The 27,899-nt window shown below is 39.6% G+C and overlaps 1 protein-coding gene across 9 annotated transcripts in view; it reads left to right on the top strand.

Annotated features, from left to right (window-relative positions):
- plekha5 (pleckstrin homology domain containing, family A member 5) overlaps window positions 1–27,899 on the top strand; it is a 322,519-nt gene that overhangs the window by 251,123 nt on the left and 43,497 nt on the right. For 5 of the 9 annotated variants that reach the window (XM_080207236.1, XM_080207229.1, XM_080207227.1 and 2 more), the window contains 6 exons: window positions 6,328–6,805; window positions 7,723–7,806; window positions 21,164–21,283; window positions 22,498–22,551; window positions 24,597–24,677; window positions 27,530–27,595. In XM_080207236.1, coding sequence (XP_080063362.1) covers window positions 6,328–6,805; window positions 7,723–7,806; window positions 21,164–21,283; window positions 22,498–22,551; window positions 24,597–24,677; window positions 27,530–27,595 — 883 coding nt within the window. Of the gene's footprint in view, window positions 1–6,327; window positions 6,806–7,722; window positions 7,807–21,163; window positions 21,284–22,497; window positions 22,552–24,547; window positions 24,678–27,529; window positions 27,596–27,899 lie in introns of those variants that run through there. The other 4 variants (XM_080207228.1, XM_080207233.1, XM_080207235.1 and 1 more) reach the window with 4 other exon arrangements.

The following is a 27,899-nucleotide window of genomic DNA, read 5'->3' as shown; positions in this document are numbered from 1 at the left end:
TATCTCCAAACCACAAGTCAGAAATGGATGAATGCAACTCCCAACAACACAAGAAACTTCTCCATCAGGGGAAAAGCAGCCCACTTCATTAGTATCCCATCCATCACCTTAAATATTGACTCCCTCCTCAATTGGCACACCCTGGCTGCAGTACGTGTTCTCTCCAAGATGCCTTCTAGAAATTTGCCAAAGCTTCTTCAATGACACCTTCCAAATTGGAGATCTCTACAACCTGGAAGGTCAAGGACATGGGCAGTGGTCCCCACCCTAGCAAACCCACTGGGCACAAGGCAGTGCCCTGACTGGGGCCATGACAGGGAACAAAGGCGATGAACTGAGGGCAATGGGATATTGTAGCTATTACTGAAACATGGCTAAGGGAGGGGCAGAACTGGTAGCTCAATGTTCCATAGGAAAGAAAGAATAGGAGGTAAGAGAGGTGGGGAAGTTGGCATTTTTGATTAGGAAGAACTTCATGGCAGTACTGAGAGGGGATATACCTGAGGGTTCACCCACTGAATCTGTGTTGGTAGAACGGAAAAATAAGAAGGGAGCAATCACGTGGGTACGATTGCACTACAGGCCGCCAAATAGTCAGTAGGAATTTGAGAAGCAAATATGTAAGAAAATTACAAATAGCTGCAAGAAAAATAGGGTGGTAATAGTAGGCGACTTTAACTTTCCCAGCATTGACTGAGACAGCCATAGCATGAGGGGCTTGGATGGAGAAAAATTTGTTTTGTATTCAGGAGGAATTTCTCATTCGGTATGTGAATGGCCTGACTAGAGAGGGAGCTAAACTTGATGTCCTCTTTGGAAATAAGGAAGGCCAGGTGAAAGAAGTGTTTGTGAGGGATCACTTTGAGACCAGTGACCATAATTCCATTAGCTTGAATACAGCTATGGAGAATGACAGGTCTGGTTTAAAAATTAAAATTCTAAATTGGGGCAAGGTCGATTTTGATGGTATTAGACATAAACTTCCAAAAGTTGATTGGGGGAGTCTGTTGGCAGGCAAAGAGCTGACTGGTAAGTGGGAGGCTTTCAAAAGTGTGTTAACTCGAGTTCAGGGTAAGCACATTCCTTTTCGAGTGAAGGGCAAGACTAGTAGAAATAGGGAACCCTGGATGACTCCGTTAGAAAGAAGAATAAGCATATCACATGCATAGGCAGCTGGGATCAAATGGGTCCCTTGAAGATTGTGGAGGTTGTTTGAATAGAGTTAAAAGGGAAATTAGGAGAGCAAAAAGGGGATATGAGATTGCTTTGGCAGATAAAGCATAGGGGAATCCAGAGAGCTTGTACAAATACATAAAGGGCAAAGAGTAACTGGAGAGAGAGTAGGGCCTTGTAAGGATCAACAAGGTCATCTATGTGTGGATCCACAAGAGATGGGTGAGATCCTAAATGAATACTTCTCATTGGTATTTACTATTGAGAAAGGCATGGATGTTAGGTAACTTGAGGAAATAAATATTTTGAGGAGTGTACGTATTAGAGGGAAGGAGGTGCTGGAACTCTTAAAGCGCACCATGGTAGATAAATTGCTGGGACCTGATGAAATGTATCCCAGGATGTAGGAGAAGGCTAGGGACGAAATTGTGGGTCCCCTCACAAAGATGTGTGAATCATCGACAGCCACAGGTGAGGTGCCTGAAGACTGGAGTGGAGCAAATGTTGTTTAAGAAGGGCTACAGGGAAATGCTTGACAACTACAGACCAGTGAGCCTAATGTTTGTAGGGAGTAAATTGTTAGAAAGTATTTAAGATGCAGGATCTACAGGCATTTGGAGAGACAAGGACTGACTAGAGGCAGTCAGCGTGGCTTTGTGAGTGGAAAATCATATATCTCATGAATTTGACTCTTTTTTGAAGGGGTAATCAAGAAGCTAGATGAGGGTAGTGCAGTCAACGTTGTCTACATGGACTTTAGCAAGGCCTTTGACAAGTTAATGCATGGTAGGTTGTTGCATGAGGTTAAATCTCATGGGTTCCAGGGTTTGGTAGCCAGTTGGATGTAAAATTGCCTTGACGATGGAGGGTGGTTATAGAGGGTTGATTTTCAAATTGGAGGACTGTGACCAATAGTGTGCCTCAGGGATCAGTGCTGGGTCCACTGTTACTTATATTAATGATTTGGACGAGAGTTTAGGAGACATGGTTAGTAAATTTGCAGATGACAGCAAGATTGGTGGCATATTGGATAGTGAAGAAGGTTATCTATGTTTGCAATGAGACCTTGATCAATTGGGCCGGTGGCCAAGAATAGCAGATGGAGTTTAAGTAAATATGAGGTGATGCATTTTGGTAGATAGAAGCGGGGCGGGACCTACTCAGTTAATGGTAGGAGAGTTATAGAACAAAGAAATCTAGGAGTACAGGTCCATCGTCCTTGAAAGTGAAGTCCCAGGTGGACAGAGTGGTGAGGAAGGCATTCTGCATGTTTGCTTTCATTCATCAGAGCATTGAATACAGGAGTTGGGACATCTTGCTGAAGTTGTACAGAACTTTAGTATGGCCACATTTGGAATACTGTCTACAATTCTGGTCACCCTATTGTAGAAAGAATTTTATTGAACTAGAAAGAGTACAGAAAAGATTACCAGGATGATACCGGGAGAGTTAGGAGAGGCTGGGTAGATTGACTTTTTCTCTGGAGTGTAGAAACTGAGGGGTGATCTTATAGAGGTCTATAAAATAATGAGATGCCAAGAACACTATATAGTCAACATCTTTTCCTGAAGGTAGGGTAGTCTAAAACTAGAGGGCCTAGGGTTAAGGTGAGAGATACAAAAGGGTCCACGTGGACAATTGTTTCACTCAGAAGGTGATGAATGTCTGGAATGAGCTGCCAAAGGCAGTAGTAAAGGGAGATACAATTTTGTCTTTTAAAAAGCATTTAGATAGTGACATGGCTAAAATGGGTATAGAGAGATATGGGCCAAATGCAGGCAATTGGGACTAACTTAGTAATAAAGACTGGGCGACACGGGCAAGTTGGGCTAAAGGCCCAGTTTCCATGCTATGACTCTATGGTGGGCCAGGCCATGATGAGGAGGCAAGTGATGGAGTGCAGGGAGGGGCTACTCTATGTGGGCGTGGGGTGACGATTGGCTGGGGCAGTGATTGCAGCCAGTATTTGGCCGGGTCAGTGATTGTGGGGAATCGGGGTGGGATGGGGATTGTCCAGGGCTATGATTTGGGGAAGAGGCAATTGTCCAGACAGTGGGACAGAGTGTGACAGATCTTGTGCACACTACACAGTGCACTGGGAGATCAGGGTGCTAGTGCAGTGGCGCCTCGAGAGCTCAGCAGCCGGCCCTCGCTGATGAGAGTCACCTAAGTGAGGCATGATTGCATCTGGGAGCTTGCCCAAAAAATGAGCGTGATTCTCTCCTATTTTCATGTTTGTTTGGCACTTAGACCCCCAAAGATTTTAATTTTCTTCCAATTACATTGAACTTTGCACTAAGAATGAAATGTGACTGTAGTTAAACTTTCAAATCAAATAATCATAATTGCAAAATATTGTGTATTTGAATAAGCTAAAATGTTAGCATTCTAGAATTAAGAACTGGGAGTAGACCCTACTTAATCATAAATAGAAATGGAAGCTTGCAGATTACCTGAAGAGAAAGCATGTGACAAATGTGGCTTTTGTACTTGTTTGGTTCTTTATTGTGATAGGAGTCTGCTGTTGCAAGTGGACTGGCAGCAAGCTTATTGGATAATCCAGTCAATATACCCACAAGAAGCATGACATTAGTATTAATACCTAAATAAGATATGGTGTGACCTCTATAGATAACTTGTATGTTGTTACTGGATCTCGCATTGAACTATACATAGAAAGTGAAGACTAAATGTAGCTTTGATGTGAAGCAAAGTTGCGACAGGTGGATAAAACTGGACCAGAATTGCTGATGTAATTCAGTCTTCACAAAAGTCATACATTCTGTCCTTTTAATTATAAATGTCAATATCGTTCTATTCTAATGAAAACAGCCCATGTAAATATGTCACATGTTTCCCTCAGTACAAACAGTAAACTACATTTTAGATATACTTAATTAGCTTTGGAACATTTGAGGACATTACAAGGTCATGAAAGGCACTACATGAATGCAAATCCTTTAATTATAGACCTTTTATCGTAATGAAGCTGTAGGGCATTCACAGGCTGGCGGGTGTAATTACAATGTGATGTGTTTGACCAGGCAGTTCCCATTTTAAATGTGGACTTGGAAATTTAAAAAAAAGCTAAGATTATAATTTATCATTTAATATGCCTATTATTTATAGATCTGTACTGTGAAATAACACCTAGGTTGAAGAAATCCACAGCATTATTAAATCAATTTCACTGGCAAAGAGATTTTTACACTTAATTGGTGTTTGGTTAAATATCATTTCATAGCATCCACCTACATGCTATACTTGATGGGTTGTGTTGCTACCTCTCTTAGTGTGCATGTGAAAAGCAGCAAGTGTGCCAGGTAACTGGTGTTAAATATTCAAAATTGCTGAAACACTGTTGATTTTAATGTGTAAAGCTAACTTCTGTAGTACGTGTTGAGAAGGGTAATATTGTTATATTTACTGACTGCAGTATGTGTTTGGACTCAAATCTAAAAATAGGCATTGTCCAATGCAAACAGGCACATGTTTGTTATTAATTCATGCAGTTGATATTTCCAAGTTTTGACATCCTTAATACTTAATTCAGTATTGTGGCAAATGATGTCCTCTGTTTGCAAACAAAGAATACTACAATAGAACAGAGCACATTTGTGCATGGTGGTGCCTGCATTTAATTGAACTGTCTGTTACCAGCACAGTCCAAGTACAAAAATAGCCAACAATGGAGTATTTCTTCCTTTAGGCAGTACATACAACATAGTTTGTCTATTGCATTTGTTCAATTACTGTGATTTGCCATGTATTAGAAAATTAGAATGTATTTGTTCCTTGGATTAATTTGTGCCTTATTGTTGTTAGTTGTCACCGAAAGAAAAAAATAGTTATTCTTTCACTTTTTGTGTTGGTGTATGTTGCTGTCAGTGCCACTTGCCCCACTATCCAATACAAACATGGGAATAAAATTGTGTCAGATTTATCTTAAAAGTAAGGCCAAGGAGCAGAAGGAGATTTGTGCGAGATTGAGTATTATCTGAAATCCCTCATACATTGCAGTCTGGTTCCTGAGAGTGACGACAAACTTCCATGGAATCTCTGCTTATATTCAAATCTCCCTCGAGTTTGTAAAACATTGGGGTGAATGGTTCAGGCAGACCACTTTGTGTCCAGAAGTTGGAAGCATGCTGCAGTCTCAAAACTATTGTTAACAAGAATCCATTCCATGAAATTGTTTATCTGTTTCACCATGGGAAGAGTGCTGTGCATTTTTGAAGCAGCAGGATGGATTGACTGCACAGAGGAAGAGTCATTTATATTTGATCATGCTATAAGTTTGGCAAGACAACAACCTCATAACTCCAAGCAGCTGCATTTCATAAAGGTAAAGGTATCCTTTAGTCAGGGTAATGTCTGTGCAGTATTTCCCAGGATAGTAAACAGATGTGAATCTATGTCGAATAGTGGCTCAACTCATTCTTTGAATTCTTATTTCTGCTTTCACATTTCATTAACATTCTGTTATTGCATGTTTCCAATGCAGCTTGTGATTTGAAATGTTGTTGGTATTGCATTCGACAAGGAACATTTTCTCTTAGTTCCAATGTAGGAGTTTTTCTGATTATGATATCTTGTATGTATCTAAGTTGAATTGTATTACCTATCCACGTTACATATTTCTCTTCAGTAAGAACTAAAATGTTTAGGAATTAGTTATGGATATACTGAAGATGTAATTTGTTTTGGGTCGTGGCCCAGTAAGAGTAAAATGGTTGTTTATGGCCCGGACCTGATGCTTTGCTGTGGTATAGATTTGTTTTGTGGTTGGTATATTGTGCTAACTCGTATATTAAAATAAAAACAGAAAATGCTAAAAGCTATCAGTAGAACAGGTACATCTATGCTAAGAGAAAGAGTTAATATTCCAGGTCAACGACCTTTCAACAGAACTGGTTTTGGTTTATTTTTGCACTTTTTTCCCCTCTTTCCATTCTTTTCCTCGGTAGTATTACCTATGATGAATCCTCAGCTCCTTACTTAACTTTATTTACTTTGTCATAGTTGTTGGTCCGTCAAGTTGGCCATATGAAAAAATTTCTGAAAGCAATTTATAATTTTGAGGGAGTTGTTAGAATTTCTGTTTCTAAATCAATTAATGTAAAATGGTTTAAGCAATATTCTGTTAATTTACAGCATTACCTGTTATCAAACATTGCCAAGAAATCTGCCGAGCTATCGAGCTCAGGTCATACCATGTTACAGAACAATGCCACGCCATAGTACAACAAGACCTGACAGCATCTGTTCGGTGTCACCTTCTGCATACGACAGGGTGCTTCGAGCACCTTCTTCAGAAGAAAAACGGAAGTCAATGCGGGATGATACCATGTGGCAACTATATGAATGGCAACAGCGTCAAGTTTATCATAAGCATGCAACACTAAACAGGCATGGTACTTTGAGTACTCCTGTCACCATGATGAATATTGTCGATCAATCACGCTCTATTCCTCCATCACCTTCCCATGGTTCATTGGCCCCTTACCAGGTATACTCTCCCCTGAGATCTTACAACATTGAATCAAGATCAGAAGTATTTTCACCAATTGTAAGAGGAGACATGATTATTGACTCCATGAAACCCCGCCGACACAGGGCACCTGTTAACAAGGTAATCAATCTTCCTTGGTTTTGCCCATCAATCTGAGGCACCGTTCTTAAAATTTAGGTTCAGTACTGCTGATTATGAAGCTTAGATTTTGTATTTTATTGAATGCTTTTGTGCCAGGAAAGTATTGTTAGAAAATCCTGTTGTATTTTGTGAGAAGCAAAAATTCTGTTCATGAAAATCTAAACTAAGCTGGCAGCTGACCTTTTTGTGAGGAGGTGGGGGCATCCATGTTCAAGGAAGGGAATGCTTTATGATTTACTAGGCACACGTTGGTCTATTGAATATAATGCTGCAATAGAAGATGTCTTATCATTCCTCTTTTAAAAAAAATACAATTCTAACCTATCACATACGGTCATAGAGGTTTACAGCATGGAAACAGGCCCTTCTGCCCAACTTGTCCATGCCACCTTTTTTTTAAATGACTAAGCTAGTCCCAATCGCCTCAATAGCCATTATTCATGTAACTGTTTAAAATGCTTTTTAAAAGACAAAATTGTACCCACCTCTACTACTACCTCTGGCAGCTTGCTCCAGACACTCGCCACCCTCTGTATGAAAAAATTGCCCATCTGGACCCTTTTGTAGCTCTTCCTTCTCACCTTAAACCTATGCCATCTAGTTTTAGACTCCCCTACCTTTGGGAAAAGATATTGACTATCTAGCTGATCTATGCCCCAAGCATCATTGTTGGATCGCTTCTTAAGAATTTTCATCCAAAGTATTAAAGGGCGAATTTCTTGGGCCACTCCGCAACCTAGAATTTATTTATGGAATAATTATGGTGTTGGGGACTGGGGGCCTTCTGCTGATACTTTTGGTTTGTGAATGGTGAATTCTCAAAGAATCTAAATGAAAAAAAGAAAGGATAGGAAAAATATTACTGATGGAGATTGTTTTTTTATTTATTTTCTCAGTTTGCCTATCTCCCGGACAGAAGGTCAATGCCTGCTAGTGTACCTGTGCAGACAGTTACACCTGAGAGCTTGCAGGGTAAAACGGTGAGTGACTCATATAAGAGTTTCATTATGGTAAGGATTTCAAGATGTGTTGATGAGAAAAACCTTCATGAAGTCGACCACTTAGACATCTCTTCTGTTTTGCTTTTTAAGCAGTTTGATTCTATGATTAAGTAGTACACCATTGTTTACAAACACTGTTAAATACATAGTAAAGGAAAAATGATATTTTAATTGATGCTTTGTTTAAAGGTATAATTTTGGTTGTGACCAAGTAGTAAAGCTGCCACAGTCTGTTATACCCATTCTTTTGATATGTATCCTTGACACAATTTCCACCTTTGAGCCTTTTATCTAAACTCTTGGATCTACAATACAGCTCCAAACCTGTGAGTCACAGAGATAGTTTTTAAGGTCATGAGCTCCCCCTCTTCTAAAGTATCAGTGGCAACTTTGTGGAGGAGACTTGGGCAAGACAGCCCTGGACTTGCTGACTGCTTGTCTCCAAACAGCAATGGGGCAGACAGTGAGCCCACTGTACGTAGCAAGCACTTCCAGTGGCAAATGCTGAATGGAGTCAGAATGACCATGTGCTGATTGGTGCAGACAGAGGCAGGCAAGTGAAAGTTGCTGATTAACTTGAGTGCAAAAAAAAATTGGAGGCCATGAGGCTGAGCAGGAAGATTAGTGGCTGTTTCAGACTTCACTGTGTTTCTGTTCCTGTGTCTGTCTGCCTGTTGTATAACAAAGGTTGATTGGAATATAAAATGCATTATTGTAAAAGCTGCTGATATCTAAAAAAAAAATTAGGTGAAAACCTGATAGATGTTGAAGGAAATGAGTAGAGTGGGAGGTGGGGGGGTGGGCGGTGAGTGCTACTTCCATCTTCCACTCGATTTGAATATCTCAGCATCCTGCCATTCTTGTTGTCAGAGGCCCTGCTCTTGCTATTTCCATTTTTGTGTTCAGTGTAATTTTGATAGATTTGTATATATTTTAAATAACTTTCAAAAGAAACTTAAATGATATCAACTTCTAAAGAGATCAGGAATAAAATGCTCAGAGCATCCAAATCCAGCTGCTACATCCCCTCAATTCTGAAATTCTATCCTTACAGATCCTTTACTTTCTCTAAGTTTTAGTTGACTGCTCTGGGGGACAGGGGTGAGGTTGGGTAGTGTTGTTGAATTTAATTTAGGATAATTAGATCCAATGTAGCACCAAAACAGGATATGCTCAATAGTCAGGGTTACTGTAATTATGATATTCGTGGTGCTATTCTGCCTCTCAAGTAATCGATGAACCGTTAACACTCTTGATTTCTACTTGTGAAGATGAAACTATATTAAAAAATTGAGTAAAATCAGCATACAGATGCCTAATGTGGAGGGGCAACTTGCATTGATAGACTTGAGGTGATTTAGTGATCATTATTTTAACTGTTTGTGATCCACCACAAGTTAGTTAATGTCGATAATTCCAATGTATAAGGAACAAAAAAAAGGAGAAAAATATTCACAATGAAACTGAAGTTAATGTAGAACACACAGCCGTTATATTTTTACATGAATAAATTACAAACCAGGCTACTTTGGGTCATGAGACATTAAAACGTATGTAACAATTTGCAACAGAAATAGAAAATGTTGGGAAATCTCAGCAAGCCTGACTGCATCTGTGGAAAGAGAATAGAGTTAACGTTTCAAGTCTGGATAACCTTTCGTTAGAGCTGAAGATAATCGAAAATAGGATGAGATTTATACTGTTGTGGTGAGCAGGCGAGGTGAAAAGGAAGTTGTGGGAGTTTGTTAGAGAGCTACTGGTTGGTGGAGACAGGAGAGATTGAAGGTGTCATAGACAAAAGTAGTGTAAACAGTGGTGATCGTGGCTAAGAAGAGTGCTGACAATGGCATTTCTTAATGGACCCCTGTCAGCCCCGTTCTTAGCCATGATCACCATCGTTTACATTCCCTTTGTCCTTTTGTCTGTGATATCTTTATCAATCTCTTCCATCTCCACCAACCACTAGCTCTCTACCCAGCTTACCGCCCCACCCTGCCGCCTCACCATAACAGTACAAATCTCATCCTACTTTTGTCTTCAGCTATGAAGAAGGGTCATCCAGACTGCAAATATTAATTCTGTTTTCTCTCCACAGGTGTGGTCAGACCCATTGAGATTTTACAGCAATTTCTGTTTTTGTTTCAGATTCTAGCATCCACAATAAATTTGTTTCTATATTATGTAACGATTTGCATATACTTTTGTGTTTCTTGTCTAAGATTCTGGGACTTGTATTCTAGGCTGGTGACTCTGGACGTGGTGGGTGTCTCCACCCAATCCCCTCTCCATCCCTCCTGTGTGCATCCCCCTCCCCACCAACCAAAGCATGAGCCCCTCCCCTCCCAAAACCACTGGTACCATGAGCAGTGTCTAACTTATGAGACCTCCTCCACCATGCAGTCTTGCAAGGCCTCCCCACTGGAAGGAGGGAAGGGACAATTTGCTCATGGAAATCTCAATAGTGCAAATGTTTTTTGGCTCTCGTGATATTTTGCACCACCATCGCCATTTATACCGGTGGCAGTTGGGCATAAAATCCTGGACCTGATGGTAATGCCTTCAGTTGCTGAGGGTCTAAACCTAGAATTACCTCCCTAAAATTGTTCACTTGTTTACTTTCCTCTTCTCTTCCAAGATGCCCCAGAAAACCTAACTTATTTGAGTAAACAGCTCCTTTTGTGACCTCGTGTCACAGAATGCTTCTGGAAGCACTTTGGGATGTTTTACTACATTAAATGAACTATATCAATGCAAATTTGAAATGGACAAGACAGACTTACATAAGGAGAAACAGGGCGAGGTAGAAAATTACACAGACAACAGTTTTACCAACATTTACAGAGAATTACAATTTTTAGTTTTATCCATGAGCATTGCCGTAGAAGACTTTACAGTGTGGAAATTTTTATTTATCGATACATGTCATGCTATATCAAGTAATTTGCAGTATTACATTTACAGGGCTGTCAACTGGTGCAGTAGGTAATACAGCGACTGGAGTATGTGTGTTCTACAACCCTACGTGCCTCTTAATGGCTCTCTGACATTCCTTTGAACTGCAAACTAATTCTGTCTCTCCTTGTGATCATGTGACAGTATTCTGCAGCAATTACATCATAACGGTCTCATAGTCTTTCATTAATCTGATCGTAACTTTGTGTTGAACTATCATTAGGATAGCTTTCATTTTATTGAGACAATGGTACATATTGCAAAAGGAAAGAGTGAATTAAAGCCTGTAATGAAATTTCCCAGGCCAGATGACATCCATAAACTATTCAGGCTTTGACTGTTTTGTTCTATTATCTGAACCCCTTGGCTAAACTGAAGCATTTTTTTTGTTCACTTCCAACCATCTGTAGCTGTATGTCAATGTGCCATTCCTTACAATGCTGTCTTCTTTGGCTCCCATGGGAACACTTTAACCAGAGCACTACTCTATATTGCACATGACCTTTGATCATTTTGCTCCTTACTGATAACCTCTATATAAAATAGATACTGCTTTTTCTCAATAAGCTGACAATGGATTTTGTTTTAATGAGGAAAATTGTCCTCGGGCTTTAGTTGTTGTTAATACACTTACTGCTGCTTGCTGTTAACTTCATATCCCATATTGATTAGTTCTCCGTATTGATTGTACGCAATGCCTTATTGGAAAATATGTTTCCAGCTTCCCTGCAGCAAAGTTGCAAAAGGAGTTCAATGTGTGGAAAACCTGATCCACTTCTTACTGAATGAAGTAGTGTCAGATTGTAATGGGATATGTGCAGCAATGTGTTGCACAAAGTCTTTGGCTATACTTCCACCTGATTTTAAAAAAATAATCTGTTCCAAGAATTTGCAAAAACCCATTAGTCATTACCAATTCTGCATGACTGAAATTTCTCTTCTTTCCAGAAGTTTCCAAGTTGCCTTTTACTTTTAGAAAGTCAACTTTTACTTTATATTGTGAATGGCAATAATATTGGGTGCTTGTGATAAAGGAACAGCAATAATCATGAGTGACTTTAATCCACATATAGACTGAAAAAAAAATCAGATTGGCTGTATTAGCCTTAGTGAGGAGTTCATAAAATGCTTTTGAGATATCAATAGCAGCATGTTCTGGAACCAACCAGAGGGCAGGTTATGTTACACTTGGTATAGTGTAATTAATGACCTCAGAGTAAAGGTACCCCTAGCCAGCAGCAACCACAGTGTGAATTTGAGAAGAGTGGTTCTAAAACTAATATTTTAAACTTAAATAAGGCTAACTATGTGACATGAAAGCTGAGCTAGGTAAGTGAACTAAGATATTTAGGCTGGAGGATAGGTCAATGAAGAAGGACTGGCAGACATTTAAGAGGATAGTTCAAAATACTCCTGATTCTACGGGGGGGGGAACCCACCATTCATGGTTAAGGAAAAATAATATCGTTGAGCAAATACAAGTGGCAGGGCAGATGATTCTTCAGAATATGAAGAAAGGCAAAGTATGACGAAAAGATAAATCAGAAAAAATAAATTAGAGTATGAGAGGGAGATGGCTAGAAATGTAAAAACAGATAGCAAGTGTTTGTACAGGTAGTTAAAAAGAAAAGGAGCTAGTAAATTGAGTGTTGATCCTCTAGAAAGTGACAGTGGTGAGTTAATAGAAAGAAATGATCGATGCAGTAAACAAATGTTTTGCTCCTGTGTTCACTATTGATGGTACAAAAGGCACTTCAATAATAGCTGGAATCAGGAGATAGAAGGGAAAGAGGAACTTGGCGAAATCGCAGTCGATAGGGAAGCAGTACTGAGCAAAGTGATGGAGCTGCGGATTGCTAAGTCGTCCTCGGGTCTTAAGAAAGTAGCTAATGAGATAGTAGGTGCTCGTGTTGATTTTTGAAAATTCAGTAGATTCTGAAAAGGTTCTTCCAGGCTGGAAAGTAGCAAATATAACCCCTTTGTTCAAGAAGGGGGGAAGACAGGAAACTATCGGCCACTTCGTTTGATTCCTATATTGGGAAAGATTTTTTTGGATAAATCATTGTTTTTGGAATAAGTTCAAGCTGGATACTTAGGGAAACTCAAGGTAACCAAGAAGAGTCTAACTGGCTTTGTGAAAGGCAAGTATTTTTTAACCAGAGTATTGGAGTTTTTTGAATGAATAGCATATGGTGGTGCTATGGTTGCGCAGTGGTTAGCACTGCTGCTTCACAGCTCCAGGGACCTGAGTTCGATTCCTGATTTGAGTCACTGTCTGTGTGGAGTTTGCACATTCTCCCCATGCCTGTGCAGGTTTCTTCTGGGTACTCCAGGTTCCTCCTCCAGTCCAAAGAGATGCGATTAGGTTGGTTGGCCATACTAAATTGCCCCTTAGTGTCCCAAGATGTGTAGATTTAGAGGGATTAGTGGGATAAATGCAGGGGGGGGTGGTGATGGTTGTGGGTGTAGGGTCCAGAGTGGGATTGTTGTCGGTGCAGACTCGATTAGCCAAATGGTCACCACCTGCAAGGGGGTGTAGTGGATGTACTGTACTTAGATTTCCAGAAGACATTCAATAAGGTGCTATATCAAAGCTTACTGTGGAGACTAAAAGCTCATAGTGTACAGGTTAACATATTAGCTTGGATAGAAGATTGGCTCGCTGGCTGGCTGTCAGTAAAGAAAGAGTATGCATATACGGGTCTTATTGGCAGAATGTGATGAGTGAAGTCTGTGCTCAGGTCTCAACATTATACAACTTATATCGATGCTCCTTGGATTAGGGGAGCGAAGGCATTGTAGCTAAGTTTGCAAATGATGGTGAAGCAGAAGCAGCCACTTAAGGGAATAGTTTGGATAAGTAGGAAATTGTTCTGAAGAAGACAGTTTGCAGACAGTAATAGATCAGTTGAGTGAGTGGGTAAAAATCTGACAGGTGGGATATCGTATGGGAAATAAGTAGTTCATTTTGGCAGCAAGAATGAAAAAGCAGAGTATTGAGCAAAGAAAGACTACAGAATTCCAAAATGCAGAGGGATCAGGTTGTTCTGGTGCATGAATGACGTAGCAGCTAGTTTGCAGGCACTGGAAATCAAGGAGGCAATTGGAACGTCGGCCTTTATTGTGGGAGGAATTGGACATAAAAGTAAGGACATTATGCTTCAATACAGGGCATTGGTGGGACCTTATCTTGAATACTGGCGAGAGTCAAGCAGAGGCCGGACTGAAGTCTGTGGGTCCACTAAAGTCTCCCCACCCCCCACCCCCCCCCCCTTCCCTTTCCATCAGGACTGCTACACTCCAGCAGGTTCACAGTAGCTCCTCATTGTGGCTCGACCCTGCTGCAGTGAAGGTGCGCCATGGAATCCTCCTCAGGAGGTTGGGGAGGGTGCCCCCTGGGCACTGCCAGCTTGGCAGTGTCACCCTGGCATTGCCCACTGGGTGGAGCCTGCAGGGGCTCTGGGTGGGAGATCGATGGAGATGGGGGCAGGGTCCCGCTGGCATTCTACACTCAGCGATGACAGAGCAAGGGAGGCCAGTGAGCAGGGCTTGCCTGCTTGTGATGGGAGGCGGAATGTTGAGGCTGGGCTGTGGGGCCCAGCAGTGGGGTGATCGGGAGGCCAGCAGTGTTGGGCTACTGCGCATGTCGCAGTTAAAGACATTCAAGCTTGTGCACTTTGCAGCGCGTAGAGTGTGGGAGATTCATTTTGAAAATGCCACTGAGAAAAACAGCAGGATTTACTCCAGTTTTTACGCAAATTCAACATTTAGAATTTTTTTGGGAGTATCCCACCTACTAGCAGTTGCACAGTGGTCAGCACTGCTGCCTCTCGGGCTCATATTCGACTCTTGGCTTGGGTTACTGTCTGTGTGGAGTCTGCATATTCTCCCCGTGGGGAGCCTGTGTGGGTTTTCTCTGGCTGCTCCAGTTTCGTCCCACAGTCCATGCTAAGTTCTCCCTCAATGTACCTGAACAGGTGGTGGAATGTGGCGACGAGGGGATTTTCACTGTGACTTCATTGCAGTGTGAATGTCAGCCTACTTGTAATTAATAAACAAACTTTACTTTTTAGACTGGGCGCACATTTGGTCGTCTTATTTAAGGAAGAATGCAAATGCATTGAAGGCAGTTCTGAGGAGGTTTACTGGATTGATACCTGGATTGAGCGTGTTTTCTTGTGAGGAAAGATTAGACAGACTGGGCTTGTTTTCACTGGAGCCGAGAAGAGTGAGGGGTAATTTAATTTAAGTGCAAAGATCCTGAATGGTCTTGACAAGGTAGATGTGGGGAAAGGATGTTTGCTGTTGTGTGTGAGTTCAGAATTATAAAATCATAGAACCCTACAGTGTAAAAGGAGGCTGCACTGACAACAATCCCACCCAGCCCCTCTGCCCATAACTCCACATATTTACCCTGCTAATCCCTTTAATTTTTGCAACCCAGGACACTAAGCAGCAGTTTAGCGTGGCCTGTGCACCGAACCTGCGCATCTTTGGATTGTGAGAGGAAACTGGAGTAGCCAGACAAAACCCACACAGACACAGGGAGAATATAGTTCCCCAACTGCCTACCCAGCAAGGGACTCAGGCTCTGGGTAAGATCCAACCTGCACTGTCTCTCCTGCAAATGATGCTATTCTGTATAATTTGCTTGGGCAAACTCCACACAGACAGTGACCCAAGCTGGGAATCGAGTCCAGACCTCTGGAGCTGTGAGGCAGCAGTACTAACCACTGTGCCATCCCACCTCGGAGGCACTGTTTTTAAGTTAGGGGTCACCCTTATAGATAGAGATAAGGACTTTTCCCCCCTTAAAAGGGTTGCACGACACCAGTACTCTGAAGGCACTGTATCTTTGTTAGACAAAAAAAAATCATGGGTTATCAGAGCTAAATGGGAATGTACACAAACAAAACAAAATGGTCTTGTTGAATGGTGGAGCAAGCTCAAGGGGCTGAATGGCCTACTTCTGCTCCTATTTTGGATGTTTGTATGTATTTATACAGTGCCTTTAATGTAGAAAACTGCCCAAAGGCACACCGTGCCTGAAGCATGGTGTAGTTCTGTACAAACTGGAACAGTTGATAAATTCATGGTCCCAGAACTGCAGGAAAAATTAAAACAAAATGCTAGAAATACTCAGCACGTCAGACAGAGAAAATAATGAATGTTTCAGGTCTGTGATCTTCCATCAGAACCTGAACAGACCTGGAGCATTATTAAGTCTTTTTTTCTTCACAGATGCTGACTATCCTGCTGAACATTTCCAGCATTTTCTGTTTTTATTTCAGATTTTCAGCATTTGCAGAATTTTACTTCGACTGTGGTTCCTGCCACCGGCGTGCTCCGAGCATGCTGCTCTGTGATGTCATTTGGAGTGACAGGTGGCAGATTCCAGGACTAAAAATGGCACTGTTCAAATCATCATAACTGGATAACAGCATCTTTTTAACGCACACTCAGAGCAGAACTGTGAATTCTTATTAATTTGTATTCATCCAAAACCAATTTGAAAACTCAGTGCAGACAATGATGGACATTTTGTGCAACACACTACTCCTGCTTGTAGATACTGAGCAGCCTGCCTCAGACAACTTCCACACGCTTTAGTGCTTCCAAATATGTATATAGTTAGTTCAGCTTAGACATTTTCTTCAAATTTATAATGTTGCGGTCTTCCTGCAGTTTCTGAATCTGCGGCTCTGGAATCTTTTCCCCATAATCCAATCCTTCACCAGGAAGAAGCCCTGTAGGTGCAAAAGTGTGGTGGTGGATCAAAAGCCTCCCCATTCCAATCTCCAGAAACTGCAGGAAGACAGCCTCAATTGCCTACCCAGCAAGGGGCTCAGGATGTGGGTGAAAGGCTGCAGGATCTGAGTAAGATTCAACCTGCACTGTCTCTCCTGCAAATGATGCTGTTGTATTCTGTGCATTTTGCTTTGGCAAGAGTCAATGTTTTGCTTTTGTATTATGACTTGTTGCAAGAGCAATGCATTGATGTCTATCACAAGGGCCTTAAATTTAGTTTGCAGCATAAGATCTGGAAGCTACTGAGATAGGTTGTTCTTTTGATTAGTTCATCATCATGGAGCCAAACTCCACAACCTTACAGGCACAGGAATTGATGGTGACAGCTCAAATAATGAAGTTTCTACAACTAATAATGCAAAGTATAGTTGCCCTCGCCTTTTCAACCAGTTTTCTTTTGTAGCTGTTCTCTATGATCCCACAATAGATGTGAGCAAGCATGTTAACATACATAATTCCAGACAGCACTTGTAATTTTAATCAAAGTGCAGTGACCTTTTACTCACTGATAGTAATGTACCTGCCCAGAAGGTTAAGCTACAGCATATTGGTCAGGTCACTGGTCATGTTTGTGCTGCAGATCGATTACTTGCATGAAAAAAAAATCCAAGTTACATGTTAGATTTGGCTGGAGCGACCTTGCAACAAATCTGATCTCGTGGCGATTGTGTTTCTCGTAATGTCTTCCGAGGCAATATGTTTCATAGTTACGGCAAATCTGGGTGTTCCTACATCTTCCAAACCAAAGACAAAGCTGCGTGTATTCAATTACAAGTGTGAACACTGGCCTTTTTACAATTGTCATGCAAAATATTGGAAACATGCATCGTATATTATTAAGAATTAAGGAAGCTGATGAACACCAAAATGGTACAATGCATATACCAGCATTGCAATTGTGAATAAAATGGCTAGCATTGGTGGGCTGTCTCTACACTTTAGTTCTAAAGCCGTACATGCAATGAACTGTTTACAAGAACAAGGTCAGTAGGGTACAGAACAAATCACTCAAGAATAACCTGAAGTGAAAACTTAGTAAAGGTGGCATTCAACCAGAAACTTATAAGCATGCCGCCACACAGTTTAAAGCATTCTCATTCATAACGGAAGAACACATCCCAGAAAGCAATGAGCAAATGACCTCTGTTAGCATACAGTACCTTCCCTGTAGGGTGCCCTGTTGAAATCCCCACAGAGTACAATCAATTAAAAGTCATTGAACTGATGGAAGTATTTCCTGTTACACTATAATATTGTTGTTGATTACCCTCAGTTATATTTTATTCATAAAATATAACTTTTTAATTCTACTAATTCATAACTCTTGTAGCTTAATGTCTTTGACCCTGGAAAATGTTGTTTATTTTTCTTTTTTCAATCTGATGATTGCAGATTTGTATTTTCTTTAAAGTTAAAGATATTTCAGATTTTAAGTATGTTCCAATGAGTTATTTTGTTCCCTGTAAAATTTATGAAAAATGAAGGTTAGCCAGTACATTTTTCACCCTGTTTTGCTGTCTGAGAGAATATTCAAATGTAATTGGCTGCTAATCATTATCATTGCTGGATACCTAGGGCTCCCTGGGTTTGGTGCTAGATAGAAACTGCTGTCAGGAAAAGAGAAGTTTGCACCATTGAAATTACTCAATCTTTGTGATCAACTTGACTTGCTAAGGGGTGGGCGCCATTGCTTTGCTGTAGACCACAAAATCAAGACCAGTGCTTTCTTGTTGGTTTTGTTCAGTCTAAAAATTAAAAGCATGCTATTTGAAAATTGTTTCATTCATTTCTCTTTCCTTCTCTAACATGTATCTTCATATTGTTTCAGTTTGACAGACTCATTTGTCATGAATGCTAGAATATTTTATCTCCAACAAAATAAGACAAATAATTGGTTAAATAATGCTTTGTTTGTGGTCAGTGTGAAAAAAATTCCTTTCTACATTTAGCTTTCAATAAGTGATGCATAAGAGGTGACCCAGTTTGAATCATGTCAGGATAACCTGGATTTTGATAGATTTGTTTTATTTTGGCTAACCTCAATAGTAACAAAAGTACAGATTGACATTGCATACGCTTGGTGCTGTGTATAATTACCTCTGCTGCTGCATGCACTGGATGGCAAATAAGTATCTGTTCTCTGCTTGTAGTCTTCTGGGAAAATTTATTTTAGAAGTTACTGGGACAAAATTTCTGTTTTAAGATCTACTGAAATTAACTTTTCACCTGCCACAAGTTTAACTTGCGAAGGTTAATTAAAAGAAATGCAATCCTTAAAAAAACAGACTTTGACATAAAGTTGGGAAGGAAATGGAGATTTAAGCATATTGGCTTTAAGGAAGTGACTAGAAAAATTGCAGAAATGCTCCAGGCCACTTTTTTTGAAGCTTGATTTGGAGAGGTTTGTTTTAACAAGAGCTATATTGATCAATCAAAGGTCATAGAATGGGATTCTGAAAATCCTCCCATGACTTGCACCTAATATTGGCCCTGCAGACACAGAGGACAGGATAGCTTATGGGTTAAACCCCCTCCTGTTGTAGAATATGCCTGATTCTCAGCTTTAATGATTTCCTGTTCGCAATAAATGGGAAATTGTTCAGGCTGCAAACTTTTGGGCCTAGATCCTGACTTTGAGTTCCCATCGTATAACATTCTGTAAGGGAACAACGAAATCAAGATATTTTGACTAGGGAAATTTTTCTGTTTTTATCCTTGGAACCAGAGATCGGTTACGGTGCTAAAAGAAGCAATTCAGCCAGTCAACCAAACAAAAAAAAACTGATTATTCATTTTAATCCCACCTTCCAGCATATGGTCTGAAGTCTTACAGGTTACAGCACTTCAGGTGCAGATCCAGGTACTTTTTAAATGCATTGAGCATTTCAGCCTTGACAGGCAGTGAATTTCAGGTACCCACTACCCTCTAGGTGAAAATATTTTCTCTCACGTCCTCTATAACTCTTCTACCCATCGCCTTAAATTTATGGCCCCTGGCAATTGACCCTTCAGATTGGGGAAACAGGTCTTTCCTGTCTACTCTGTTTAGGCTCCTCATAATTTTGAACACCTCTATCAGGTCGCCCCTCAGCCTCCTCTGTTCAAAGGAAAACAGCCATAACCTGTTCAGTCTTTCCTCATAGCTGCAATTTTCAAGCCTTGGCAACATTCTTCTAAATGTCCTGTTGTTTAATGTCAGAAGGTTGAGGGTTCATGCTCCACGTCAGAGAATTAAGCACATAATCTAGGTTGACATTTTAGTGCTGCACAGAGTAAGTGCTGGACTGTCACAGACACTGAGTTTCAGATGAGATGATAATCCAAGATGTTCATTGTACAGCGCTAAAGATCCCTTGACACTGTTTGAAGTAGAGCAGGGAAGTTGTCTGCATGTCCCGACTGACATTTATCCCTCAACTAATATCACTCAAATGCATTATCTGATTTATTTTTCCTCCCTAATGTTGGTGGGACTTTGGTCTATGCACATATATCACCACATTTCTGTGTATCAAAATAGTACTTCATGAATAGTTCATTGGCTGTCAAGAACTTTGAAATGTTCTCCGGTCATGATAGGTGACACATCAATGCAAGTTTGCTGCATTGTTCTTTCAACTCAAGAAAAGCTGGAAAAGTATTTATTACTGGGCAAGTTGTTTTCAGCCCTGAGCAAAAAAAGTAGGTGACGATTTGTTTTATATATTTCTATTTTCTCTAAAGCTATAAGTATATAACCTATGGCTGTTGAAAATATACAGCAGTGTTGGTTGATTGATTTCAGGAAGAAATCCTCTACCTGATCTTTCGTTGCATGTGATCTCTAACGAGAACTGGCAAATTCTCGTCCAGAATTCATTGTAGTCAAGTTAAATTCTTTATGATGTGGGCCAAAAAATATGAAAGGTATTTTGAAGAAATTTGAATGAATTTTCAATATTGAGATAGTTTGATTTTGGTATTAACAAAGTAATGATTCAATATCTTCCACTGGTCATCTGAATAAAAGTGGCATCTTTGACCCCATTCATTTGATCACTGGGAAAACAATGCACCGACTTCAAATATTGTTACAAAATGTGAAAGAACTTCAAACTGCGCAAGATGCGTTTCAGTAAAAATGTTAACTGGATCTATTGCAGTCAGGTCTCAAAAGAAACTCCCCTGGAGGAATTATGCTTGACCAGTTTTTGATGGGTTGCATGTAACATGCTCTGGCATGTGTCCAGAGAAGTTAGGCACCTCCATGTGTTTTGAAAGAGCTTGTTGATTTTGTATAAACGTTGATTCTTTTCTGGTTTTGCACCTGCATATGGGTTAAAAAGAAAAGCAATTCGTTGTGAATTGTATCCAGATATTTCTCGCTGCCGGCACACAACTACCTGCCAAAAAATGATTAGATGTTGTGACAATTTAATCTATAACGCTCTTCATCCTGACAGTGAAGCCTGGTGTTAATATTTGATTAATTTAGTTCTGCTTCTACTTTTCAGAGATCCGTGCACTTTTAGATAATCCACTTAACAAATTAATGTTGTTTCCCCTTTTTTTGGCTCCCCAAACTGCATACCTGCAGCCAGAGGAGCTGACACTGCTGCTAATCAAGCTGAGGCGGCAGCAAGCAGAACTGAACAGCATCCGGGAGCACACAGCAGCACAGCTTGTGCAGCTGAATCTCAGTGACGCAAATCCCAAGGTCAGCTCTAAAATGATCTTGTACTCCATCACCATTGTCCTGTCGTCTGTTCATCCATTACTGATTTGTGTGGTTGTTGTGCTCATCAAGTTTTTATTTTAACTTGAAATGTTTACCAATGGCTGTCCTTTCATGACAACATTTGGATGTGATTGAATTTCTGATCTTTTTGCAGAATATAAAAATGGAAAACTGCTCCATCCTTTATTGATTTCAAATTATAAAAATTAAAAGCTTGCTTTTGTTGAAATTGTCTTCCTGCACTAACCAGTAAGATTATATGTGATGGTCTCCACGCTTGTAGGGTTAAGCATGTTTTTTCTCTTTAAAATAGAAGTTACGTCGGGTAATTGTATAAATATACTTCAAACCCAAAATGCTGAACTTAACTGATTTTGTCCCTGTCTGTGTATGGCACTTGTTCTATGAACTGCATCTGGGAGAGAAATGTCTTATTTATGTGATATTGTACTAAACAACCAAACCTCTTGTGCTCATTTCACCCAGCTGCATACTGATCAGCTTTAAGTAGTCCATTACTTCCAAAAAAACTATATTAAAACTAGCACGGTGGCAAAGTGGTTAGCACTGCTGCCTCACAGCGTCAGGGACCTGAGTCCAATTCCCGGGTTGGGTTACTGCCTGTGTGGAGTTTACACATTCTCCCCGTGTCAGAGTGGGTTTCCTCCCACAGTCCAAAGATGTGTGGGTTAGGTGGATTGGCCGTGCTAAATTGACTTTAGTGTCAAGGGATTAGCAGGGCGAATGCATAGGTGCTGGGTGGGATAGTGGTCGGTGCAGGCTCGATGGGCCAAATGGTCTCATTCTGCAATGTAGGGATTCCATGGATTAACTTACAAAAGAATAGATGATACAGCATTGAGGGAGTCCATTTAATCCATCATGCCTGTGCTTTTGAAGGAGCTACTAATTATTTCCAATTTCCTGCCTTTTTTCCATAACCTTGCAATTTTTTCCTTTTCATTTTCTTCTTAATCAAGACTGATTAATGTACTTTTCAAATCAGTGTTTAAATTCGCTTTTTCACTCATAACTGAGCTGCTGATTCATGAATTGACAGACACAGATGCAACCTTCTGTCAGTGAATGTTTCTTTAAATTGCAGTATTTCCTTTTCAAATGATTATATTCTGCTGTTGTTTCTCTTCTTTCTTATTTTACATTCTCTGTTCTTCTTCATTGCTGCCTGTTAGAGTGATATCCTTATTCATCACCTTCAAAGAAACCTCGTGTATTTGGATTACCAGGTGGGAATACTAGAAAATTCATTTTTCATCATCTTCCGTTTCCCAGTGCATGGCTTACTTTTGTGTGCCACCAAGAATACCTCAACTGGCCTGGTTACAAATAACCCTCATTCCAAATGACGAGAATTATGAAACTATCTGCTGCTGTTTCCAGTCTGGGTTTCTTATGCTTTGGCATCTCTTCTCAATGCCCCCATTCCCTGTAAATTGAACCAAATAACAGCAGTTTGGAATGTAATGATGACCTGCTCAACAGGAACAATTTCACCAAAGTAAAACCATTTTTAGACACCACAGAGAACTCCCTGGGGAAGCTCAGCTCATACTGCTTTAAACTGCCTATTTGAGATTTTTGTTTGAAAAAAAGGTGAGTAATAGAAGCTTAAGAAGCTGCTTGGATGATTGAAGATTGATGACCACTTAATGAGGGGAATTTTCCCAGGCCATTGGAGGTGGATTTGGAGGCTGATGGGTGTTCGAAGATGTTGGGCAGGTATTCTGACCCTTTCCTATCTCCTTCTACCTTTCCCAAGGGAAGGGCTGGAGGTCTTGTCAGCAGCCAGCCCGGCAGTGCAGTAAGGCAATTGAAGTATTTAAGGAGGCATTTGAGAAAAGTCTTGTGTCTTCAGTGGCTATTTGCCAACAGTAGACGGTCATTTGCAACATCTGAGACATGGTATTAGAGAGGAGGTAGGTGGCAATGAGGCCTCACTAACTTATATGCAGTATTATAAAGCCACAATCTTGAGGTCAGCCATTGGCAAAGGCCTGTGATGGCTAGAGCAGGCTTTTGAGGCTGATATTGACGATAGAGCTCTTGGCAAAGAGATTGTTGGTTGTTTTTTTTAGGAAACTTCCACAACCCAATACGGCTGCAGAAGTAGCCCTCCAAATCAAGACAGTACAAATTTCTATGTAGCCACTGTAAAGCCTTTTGAGTCCTGTGCACACAAGCGCAGTCCCGACTCGCCTTCCCGCCTGCCAATGGACAGTGATCGCAGAGGTGGTTTCTAATTCAATGTCTTCCAGAAAGTCCAACCAGAAGTCCTGCTACTCATGTCTGGGTTGACCCAAAAATCACCCTGACATTCAGAGTAAAACTAAGGTGACAAGATTCCGCCCGGTGTCTTGAATTAATTTTGGTTTGTTATTTTGATCTTTTCAAATAATATTGTATTAAACTGCAACATTATTTTGTCAGCATACATTGTAGTTGATCTTTAAATGTTGACTGCAACTTCAATTCAATGCGAAAACTTAAAGCACGCTATGTTACCAAGATTTGTGTACATACATGTTGGTGTGTAATAGTCCTTCATTATACCCAGAGGTTATACTTTGGTCGGCTGCCTGTGAGCAGATAATTTGCAGAGAGGCTTTTGTCTAACATCAAAAACAATATGTCTCATCATAGAAAGGAGATCTTGTAAAATCTCCCGCTGGAAGGACTGAGATACATTAGTATGTATACATGCATTTTCTGTTAGCATTTAGGATTTTGTGATGATTCTTTCTCTCTGGAAAAAAATTGTTTGTTTATAAACTTCTGGCTGTTGTGGGAGGTAAGAGATGATATTATTGAATCAGTTATAGCTCCATAAAATAAATCCTTGTTTTGAGTGCTTAGATATTAAAAAAAAGGTAAACTAGGAAATTCCATATTTTACCTCTTACTGCAGGAAAAGGAAGTATTTTGCCTGAGTTTCAAGCATTTCACCATAGTATTATGCCAAAAATATTATTTCTTGAAAATAAACAAAAGCCTGTTGAGTTGTTACAAATTTGCTAAAAAAATGAACCCAATTGATTAATTCCTACTAAAGTTTTGACCACAGAATTTTATAATCAGACTTGTAAACTGATTTTCATTTTCAATTTCATATATCTGATATCCCTAGAGTAACCTTTTCAGTTTGGTGTATAATGCTTGCAAAAGGCTTTGGTATCGACTCTAAAAAGCAGGAGCTATAATCACTGTTTCATCTTTTAAATCCAGCCATGCTGTAAACTGATGTTTACTGTATGCTCCTCCTGATTTGAAATAGATGAAAGAAAATGAACCTTTAATCGCCTCGGTTCACACTATGATTGAGAACTCAGCACCAAGGCCACAAGTATACAAGCAAGTAAGGTCTTGGATATTGGTTGCTTTGCTTAATCACAGAGCCCTGTGTATGGCAGCTTTCAGTTTATTACACTTAAATCATACCCTAGAGTTCTCATTTACTTCAATGACATTCATCCGTGCATTTGAACCATGCTGGAATAGTGTTGGCATGGCTTATTTTACCATCCACAAGATATGTTATGCTTTACTGCAATTTCTACTAAAGATGCTCCCATATGTTTCAGATCTGGTTTTGGAATTATATGAACAAGGTTGACAAGCTCCAGACTGAATCTAATCTCATCTGGAGCAGGAAATGAAATCAAACATGAGAAAAAGAATTCACTGATTTGTTATAGTAATAAATCAAACCAAAACAAATTAGTGAAATGGGTTCCTAACATATATAAATGTGGGCCAGTCTTGCACCCTGAGGTAACTAAAGCTTGACTGGAATTCTGTTGCCAAATATTTCTAATTCATTTTGTTCTGAAATTCAAGTTGCTTTTCAAATAAACGAAAGCATAATTATTTTGTAAAATTTTACTGAAGTATAAATATAGCACTGCTGCTTATTCATACACCGACCCTCACTCATATACCCTAAATGTGTCTCCGCAGAGTAACCTGAAGTTGATCGCAAATATATTTCCCTACTGTGTCTTTCTTCAACATTGCTCAGTGTTTCTGCATGGCAGTTGTGATGGCATGTTTAATTGTAAATAGTGTATGACAGCAGAAGAAGCAGAAATGATGTAGTTTGTGTTCATTCTTTCTTCGATTTTATATGCTTAAGATAAGATTCAAGGTATGTTTGGTGATGCTATAGACATTTATTCTGAGAATGTCAATATTCCACGTGCTTCCTAATAGAAATTGTAAGTGACTATAACTTGTGTTCAGCTGAGAGACTATCCTTTTTTCTTGGATTAGGTATTGCAGATTAATAACCCAAAATCTGATTCACGGCTGTATTTTAAGCAAGTGTAGTTTCACCCTTAAAAGCCAAGTGTGCTAACAGCTCAAATAAAACTGGGATAGCGAGATGGAAGCCTCGGGTTTCTTTAGTAAAAAAAGACCTGAGGGTTGACTAGACTGCAATTCTTTCATAGTAAACAGGAAGCAATCCTGCTGCTTTTGTAGTTGAACAAGCCTTCTATAAAATTGATTTATGCTTAATGCAGTTAAAGGAATGAAAAGGAGGAGCATTCGACGTTAACTAAACTTGGATTTTAAAAATGGGTATAAGTCATATTTACTTGAATAATAATTCAATGAGATGACTGATTTAAGGCGACATACAGTTATATGAGCTGTGGTGAGATCATTGTGTAAATATTCTGTCTTCCCTAGTTAATTGTTTACTTGGGGTGAAATTGACCAGTGCTAATTACACGAAATATGCAATAGGAGTTGGCTGGCCATTTGACAGCAACAACATAAACCTTCAAAAGCAAAATAATTGGGTACGAGACATGCTACCAATATATTTTGTGTGCCCAGTGCAGAAGTTTTATTTCCAATTTGCATTGCTTTTTTCCTTTACCTGTTTTAATGGCAACTTGCAGACATGAAGTGTACTTTACATGGCATTTAGAATCTGAATTTACTGTTTACGGTTGTCCAATAAAAAATAGATTTTTCTAATAGTATTAAAATGATGCCGATGGGATCTTTTCTGCATGTTATATACCTTTTACAAATGTGAACTACGTGTTACAAATTTGTGGCATTTTCTCATCATCTTATCAATTGAATTTAGCACTGCTATTATTTCATAGCTTTGGAGCATGATAAAAGTTGTTGCTTTATTGCTGGTTACTATACAGCAATGCAATTTAACTCATTGCTGTAATATTGTTCACCATAAGACCCTGTTTACGACATCTTGATACTGGGAATTCTGCACTCTCTGCTCTATAGACCTGAAGAAGAAATCGTAATGGATCACGTTTCTGTTGAGCAGTTTGCATTATATTTGACCACACTGTTTGCAAAACTGTTGCCATCATGGGTCTGGCAAACCCCAACTTTTACTTCATCATTTAAGATGTGGTGGTAAAAGGTAGATTGTTGTTGTTAAGGAAGTGGTTCATAAATTTTAGGCTATAGATACTCATCTATAAAAATGTTGTGTCTTGATATGATTTATGAAATATAAACAAACTGCTGGGAATATGCAGTGGGGCTGGCAGCATCTGTAGAGAGAAAAATAGTTAATTTTTCAAATTTTCTGAAGAATGTTAACTGTTTCTCCACAGATGCTACCTGACCTGCGGTAGTACCTTCTAGTACCTTCTGCAGTTAGTGCAGATTTCGAACATCTGTATTTTGCTTTGACTTTTGAATGTTGGCCTCCAATTTGTCACTACACAGATTAACAATTACATTCAAATTTCAGGCCAAAGAATAATATACAAGTGCATTTTGCATCTGTGCATTATTTTTCAAAGAACCCATTTTCAACAAATTAATCTTTTATCTATTTTGAGTATAATGTGTAATTTTTTTTAAGAGTGCATTCTATAACCTTTTGTTGAGCATTCCTTTTTCTCTGAAAAACATTTTCTGTGGAATGATATCATGTCTTTCTTAGCAATGATCACCTGAATTTTCATATTTCAAGGCAAAAATAAATTGATTTTTTTTTCCAACTCCAAAGCTAAATTCACCAATCCCATGATCCCAGTGGAAACCTTGTTTGAACTAAGCATAGATTGAAGAATCAGCATTATAGTGTTCTCGCCCTGTCTTCAAAACTCCTTTCAAATTAGGCTCACTGCTGGAAGCACCGGATTGCTGGTCTTACCTTCTTCAGTTAATCTACTGAGATTTTAACTCAATCACTTTTTCTTATTCATGTTTTTCTAGTTGGCCCAACAGGATGATTATCGAGAAACTTTGTACAGCCACAGACGTGAAAACCTGGACATTGATGTAGGTGATAATATTTTACAATCTTTTTAGCTAGTTAAGTTTCTGATAATGGTTTTTTAATTGGTGTGATAAATTTTCATAATATATTCTAAGGACACATTGCAGATTTTTAACTTAAATTTCAATAGCTTAAACACTTGGTGCAATTTTGTGTAAACTATTGCGTAACCTGATCTTTTTTTAAACATGTACCTTCCTAATAAAACTCATACAGTACAAAATTGCTCATAGATACTGAGACTGCTTTATTTCTGTCAGGTTTATTTGATGGCTCTCAATTAATTGATTGCGAACACCAATTTCA

The sequence above is a fragment of the Carcharhinus amblyrhynchos genome, chromosome 19 (genome assembly GCF_965287045.1).
Source record: "Carcharhinus amblyrhynchos chromosome 19, sCarAmb.v2.hapA, whole genome shotgun sequence".
Taxonomy (NCBI): domain Eukaryota; kingdom Metazoa; phylum Chordata; class Chondrichthyes; order Carcharhiniformes; family Carcharhinidae; genus Carcharhinus; species Carcharhinus amblyrhynchos.
The sequence above is the reverse complement of the archived record's forward strand: the minus strand, read 5'-3'. Positions and strand labels throughout refer to the sequence as shown.